This window comes from Phoxinus phoxinus, assembly GCF_949152265.1.
Source record: "Phoxinus phoxinus genome assembly, chromosome: 9".
Taxonomy (NCBI): Eukaryota; Metazoa; Chordata; class Actinopteri; order Cypriniformes; family Leuciscidae; genus Phoxinus; species Phoxinus phoxinus.
In genome coordinates this window covers 37,884,483-37,890,482 of record NC_136884.1, presented here as the reverse complement: position 1 = coordinate 37,890,482, position 6,000 = coordinate 37,884,483, and the positions used below count along the sequence as shown (strand labels likewise).

General features: G+C 47.3%; 1 protein-coding gene across 1 annotated transcript in view; it reads left to right on the top strand.

Annotated features, from left to right (window-relative positions):
- Positions 1-346: 346 nt before the first annotated feature.
- LOC307004565 (neoverrucotoxin subunit beta-like) overlaps positions 347-6,000 on the top strand; it is a gene marked incomplete at both ends in the record, with an annotated part of 56,930 nt that continues 51,276 nt past the window's right edge. Inside the window, one exon of the mRNA XM_079623881.1 lies at positions 347-440. Within this exon, the coding sequence (XP_079480007.1) occupies positions 347-440 (94 nt within the window). The remainder of the gene's footprint in view (positions 441-6,000) is intronic.

The following is a 6,000-nucleotide window of genomic DNA, read 5'->3' as shown; positions in this document are numbered from 1 at the left end:
CTTAACATACCGAATACACGCAAGGACCCCAGGTGAGACACCACTTTAATATGGTACGAGCAGGTAATGTTATGACAGTGTGAATAGCCACCTACAGATTATGAGGTGTTTAGAGACAGTATTGTAAGAAGACTCAAAGCATTAGGAACAAAAATATATCTTCATATGTCATTTCACCGCAGGTAATGGTTAGAAATGATTTAACCAATAGCATTCAATGAAGGAATGATTTATGCCTTTATTGTCCTCAAACCAATGTGATGAAATCAGTAAAAAGTAAAAATAATTTTAGAATGATAAATTAGTTATTAAATATCCCTATTGTTCATTGTCATTTACTTTAGCCATGGCATCATCACAGCCCATTGAAGTGGCAGCTCTAGGAAGACCTCTGTATCCTGGGATGCTGTATGACTGCCGCAGGGATACCTTCATTCCAGGTGTGTACAGTACCTAGAAAATGCCTTTTATTTCCTTTTTCACCCTAATAGGAATCAACAAAACAGTACATGTGTGGTAATTTCGAGACATTAGATGAAGTACACGCATATTAAATGAGTAGTCTTCAGGAATTGCTGTAAAGTTTTGTTGTAAATATAGTTCTCTTCAGTGATCTATAAGCTATGCCTTTTTTAATGTAGCGTATTATGTGTATGAGCCCACACAGTAGACTAGTGAAATACATGTCTATATTTTCGTGTTTCACAGTTTATTTTTTTAAATATCACAAATCTAAAAGGTGTGCGTCATACCTGACACCTAGATGATTTTTTCTGACTGTAAGGCATTCTCATCAAATGCTGTTGAAGAGAAACGTGTATACCAATGCCAAATGTAACTTTAGAGATGGTCCCTAAATTTGTGTTGAACATCCAACGTCAAGCCAACTGTATGCCAGTTTCATCAGATGCTCTGTGGTTCCGCTGTGATCTTTGTTTGAAACTATTTTTGGTGTTGAAATAGAACAAAAATAGTCAATCCCTGTATGATGAATGAATCTCCTACATACATCGCACGCACATCTCTGCTTTGTTGTTTATGATGAGAGTGCAGATTTCAGTGAGTGAGAGCGCGAAACAAAACTCTGGCGATTCAGAAATGACTAATCTGAACACCTCCGATTATTAAACACTGCATTCATAAACTCAACAGCAGTGGTGGACAGTAACGAAGTAAATGTAATTCGTTACTGTACTTAAGTAGTTTTTTTGCGTATCTGTACTTTACTGAAGTATTTAAATTTGGGAAGACTTTTACTTTAACTCCACTACATTTCAAAGTCAAATATCTTACTTTTTACTCTACTACATTTTCAAAATCAGTCGTTCCTTTTTATATAGTGGATAAAAACTTAACTGGTCAAACGAGCCAACAATCACAATACAGCGCGCGCTTTGATTTGAACTTGCCTTGGCGGTATCTACTAAGCGCGAACCAGATTGCGACCATACGGTTGCGACACAGTGATCTCGCCGCCGCGCAGTGACATGATTCGTGTAGCTCTCAATAGTTCCAAACAAATCGCGTTGCCAAAGCGGGGCAGAGAGCAGCAGCTATTATTGCAGCAAATATCGGTCAATATTGACGCATAATGTACATTGCGTTTTAAATTGACACTTAAATGACTTGCATATGGTAAATGGACTGCATTTATATAGCGCTTTCACAGACCCAATGGCCACCAAAGCGCTTTACATTTTGCCTCACATTCACCCATTCATACACCGACGGCGGTGTCAGCCATGCAAGACGCCATCCAGCTCGTCGGGAGCAGCTGGGGTTCGGTGTCTTGCTCATGGACACCTCGACACTTGGTCAAGTGGAACCGGGGATTGAACCACCAACCTTCCAGTTTGTAGACAAACTACATGAACCACTGAGCCACTGCCACCCATATAATAGCTAGGGGTGGTTAATCTGTCTGATTTCCCGATTCGATTCGATTACGATTATTGAAGTCCCGATTCGATTACAGTCGATTTTCGATTATTAACGATTCTCGATTATTGATTTTCCATTTCACAACAGTAAATTCACTACAGTAAAAATCACAACAATAACAAATTATAACAAACTTCAACATATTCTGAATCTCTATTAACATAAAATACGGATGTCCACGCATCACATGTTACAGCTATCCTACCCGCTTTCTTGAGTGATTCCATGACTTCGGTTTTGGTCTTGTTGTAGAGTGTGGGGATCGCTGTGTCTGTAAAATATCTCCGAGATGGGACGTTGTATCTCGGCTCCAAAGTGTGCAACATAGCGCGAAAGCCCTGGTTCTCAACGACTGGATGCAAATCCTTGGCAATAAAAGTTGCGATTGATTGTGTAATGCGCTTTGCCCTTTCCGAGCCGGGTGGAAGCTTTGACAATATTGTTTCCACGCTTCAGAGTTCCGTCTTTTGCGTTCCGTCAATATTACGTTATTTTTTTTATTTTTTTTTGAAAATCGATTTTTGGTATTTGTGAATCGATTCAGAATCGTCCACGTCCGCATCGCGATGCATCTAAGAATCGATTTTTTTCCCCACCCCTAATAATAGCATTTTTCTTTCTTTCTGGGGAGTAGCAGAAACACTGCATTAATACGTTTTTGTGTTTAATTTTGGAGGGAAATTGGCTGCTTCCATAACGTAGAATATATATATGTATGTGTGTGTGTGCGTGGGTTGCCACCTCTTTGGGTTGCTCTCTTTGGGTTGCCACCTTGTCGTGGTGGAGAGCCTTGCGTGTTCCGATGAACCTGAGAGCGATGCCGTCTGGAGCTTAAGCTCCTGGTAGGGCCACCCATGGCGGTAAGGTCGAGGGGGAGGTTCCAGACAAAGAGCGACCCAAGGGATATACCATCATACCTCAACAGAGAAGGAAAACTCTGTACAGAAACCCTTGTGAACCACTGCCTTGTGGTTAGCTCCAGGGAAAGCAAAAGGCTAAGGGAGTAAACCCCAACAGAAAATCAGGAGTGGAGCCCCTCAGGCGGATGGTGAAGGAACATGTCACCATCCGGTAACTCCTGCAGCTGCGCTGACACTGACTGTATTGGCTCGCCTTTCTGTCAGACCCTGCCAGCAAAGCCGAGAGGGGGGTCCTGACGTCTGGGCAACCCAGGATCTCCATATTATTAGCCCAGGCCTGCACCTGGAGAGGTCACTCCAGCTGCACTGTCTCAGTGCAGAAACAACACGGGGAGCAGCAGTCTACCAGTGATAAGTCGTGGCTCATTTGGCGTCGAGCCGGGCGCTAGGGGTTGCTCCCGACGGTGGGAGGAACCATCGTGTTCCATTGGGTCGTTACCGCCCGCCTTAACCCGGGCAGCCCCCGGGCAGTTAGGTACTACCCCGCCACAACCTGCTTGCTTCATCGGGTGCATGGAGCTTAGACAAAATCGACAGGCAGGTTGTAAAACCCAGCACCAGGAAATAAAAGAAATAATCAAAAGACCAAGAAGTCACCAGCCCTGCGGCTGGCAACCTGGAATGTCAGAACAATGTGCCCTGGCCTCTGTGACGACCTTCAGCAAGTTGACGACGCTAGAAAAACCGCTATCATCAATCACGAGCTGTTAAGGCTCAACATCGACGTTGCCGCCCTTCAAGAGACACGTCTTCCATCCAGTGGAAGTCTGAAGGAGAGAGATTACACTTTCTTCTGGCAAGGACTGGAGCAAGACAAGCGCCGACTTTATGGGGTCGGCTTTGCAGTGCGAAATTCTCTCTTACCATCAGTAGAACCTCCTTCTCAGGGGACTGAGCGTATCCTCTCCCTCCGTCTCACAACCTCCTCGGGACCCTTGCACATCTTTAGCGTCTACGCCCCCACACTATGCTCCACAGCTGAGGATAAAGATGCTTTCTATTACGAACTTGAGGCCAAAATTGCAGAGATTCCACCGAAAGACAACCTGCTCATGCTCGGAGACTTCAATGCCCGGGTGGGCGCTGATTACATCTCCTGGCCACACTGCATTGGACATTTTGGTGTTGGCAAGCTTAATGAGAACGGACAGCGACTACTTGAGCTATGCTCTTACCACAACTTGTGTATTACCAACACCTTCTTCCCCACCAAGCCCCACCACAGAGTGTCTTGGAGACACCCCAGATCCAAACATTGGCACCAGCTTGACCTCATTGTTACTCGGAGACCCATGCTCAAGCACGTGCTCGTCACTCGCACGTATCACAGTGCTGACTGCGACACGGACCATTCCTTGGTCAGCAGCAAGGTGCGCCTCCAACCTAGACGAACCCATCGCTCGAAGCAAAAGGGCCGCCCTCGCATCAACACGGCAAGAACAGCAGTGCCAGAGCTGCGGGAACGCTTCGCCAGGGCCATTGATGAGGCCCTGGAGGACTGCCCTGTAGACAGTGTTACGATGCGATGGCAGTACATCCGTGACACCGTGTACAAGGTCGCCTCAGACACTTTTGGGAAGAAGGTGAAAAAGAGTGAAGATTGGTTTGTGGCAGGGATCGAGGTACTGGAGCCTGCCATCACTGCAAAACGTACCACTCTCCTTGAGCACAAGAGGCAGCCTTCTGCTAGGACATTGGCTGCCCTCAGAGAGGCACGTAATAACACCAAGCGGATTGCCCGAAAGTGTGCGAACGACTACTGGCTGAAGTTGTGTTGCGATATTCAGACTTCGGCGGACTGTGGTAATATCCGAGCCATGTATGAGGGCATGAAGAAAGCGTTTGGTCCCAACGCCATCAAGACTGCTCCCCTAAAATCTACTTCCGGCGAGATCATCACAGATCGCAGAAAGCAGTTGGAGAGATGGGCTGAGCACTACCAGGAACTGTACTCAAGAGAGAACATTGTTACTGACACAGCCATTCGAAATACCATGCCTCTGCCCATCATGGAGGAGCTTGACTCGCCACCCACCATCGAGGAACTTGGGAAGGCCATTGATTCACTGGCCTGTGGGAAAGCACCAGGCAGTGATGGAATTCCACCAGAGATCATCAAGGCAGGAAAAGTGAGTTCTCTTCTCGGCCACCTCCATAACCTCCTGCTCAAATGCTGGGAAGGAGGCATCATACCCCAGGACATGCGAGACGCTAAGATCCTCACGCTCTATAAGAACAAGGGCGATCGCAGTGACTGCAATAACTATCGCGGGATCTCCCTCCTCAGTGTTGCGGGGAAAGCCTTTGCACGTGTCATCCTTAACCGCCTACAACTGCTCGCCGATCGTGTGTACCCGGAGTCGCAATGCGGGTTCCGAGCAAAACGGTCAACAATTGACATGGTGTTCACCCTTAGGCAGCTGCAGGAGAAGTGCCGTGAGCAGAGACGTCCCCTGTTCCTTGCCTTTATAGATCTGACCAAGGCGTTCGACATGGTCAGTCGGACTGGCCTTTTCACTCTCCTACACAGGATTGGATGCCCCCCCAAGCTCTTGAAGCTGATCATATCATTTCATGAGAACACGGTGGGCACAGTCCAGTATGGCGAGTCATCCTCAGACCCCTTCCCAATCAGGTGTGGTGTGAAGCAGGGGTGTGTCCTGGCGCCAACACTCTTTGGCATGTTCTTCTCCCTGCTCCTGCGCTATGCCTTCTGCAACTCCGAAGACGGGATCTTCCTCCATACTAGGAGTGATGGGAACCTCTTCAACCTCGCCCGCCTCAGAGCAAAGACTAAGGTCCGCAGGGTACTCATACGGGAGATGTTGTTTGCAGATGATGCTGCTCTTGCCGCACACACTGAGGGTGCCCTCCAGCGACTTATCACCTGCTTTGCAGATGCATGCACAGAATTTGGCCTTGCCATCAGCCTCAAGAAAACCAACATATTGGTTCAAGATGTCAACACCACTCCTGCAATCACTATCGGCGACCACACCCTGGAGGTAGTGGAGAATTTCACCTACCTTGGCTCCACCATCTGCAGCAACCTATCCCTGGATACCGAGCTCAATATAAGGATAGGCAAAGCAGCTACCGCCATGGCTCGACTAGCAAAGAGGGCTTGGGACAACACTCT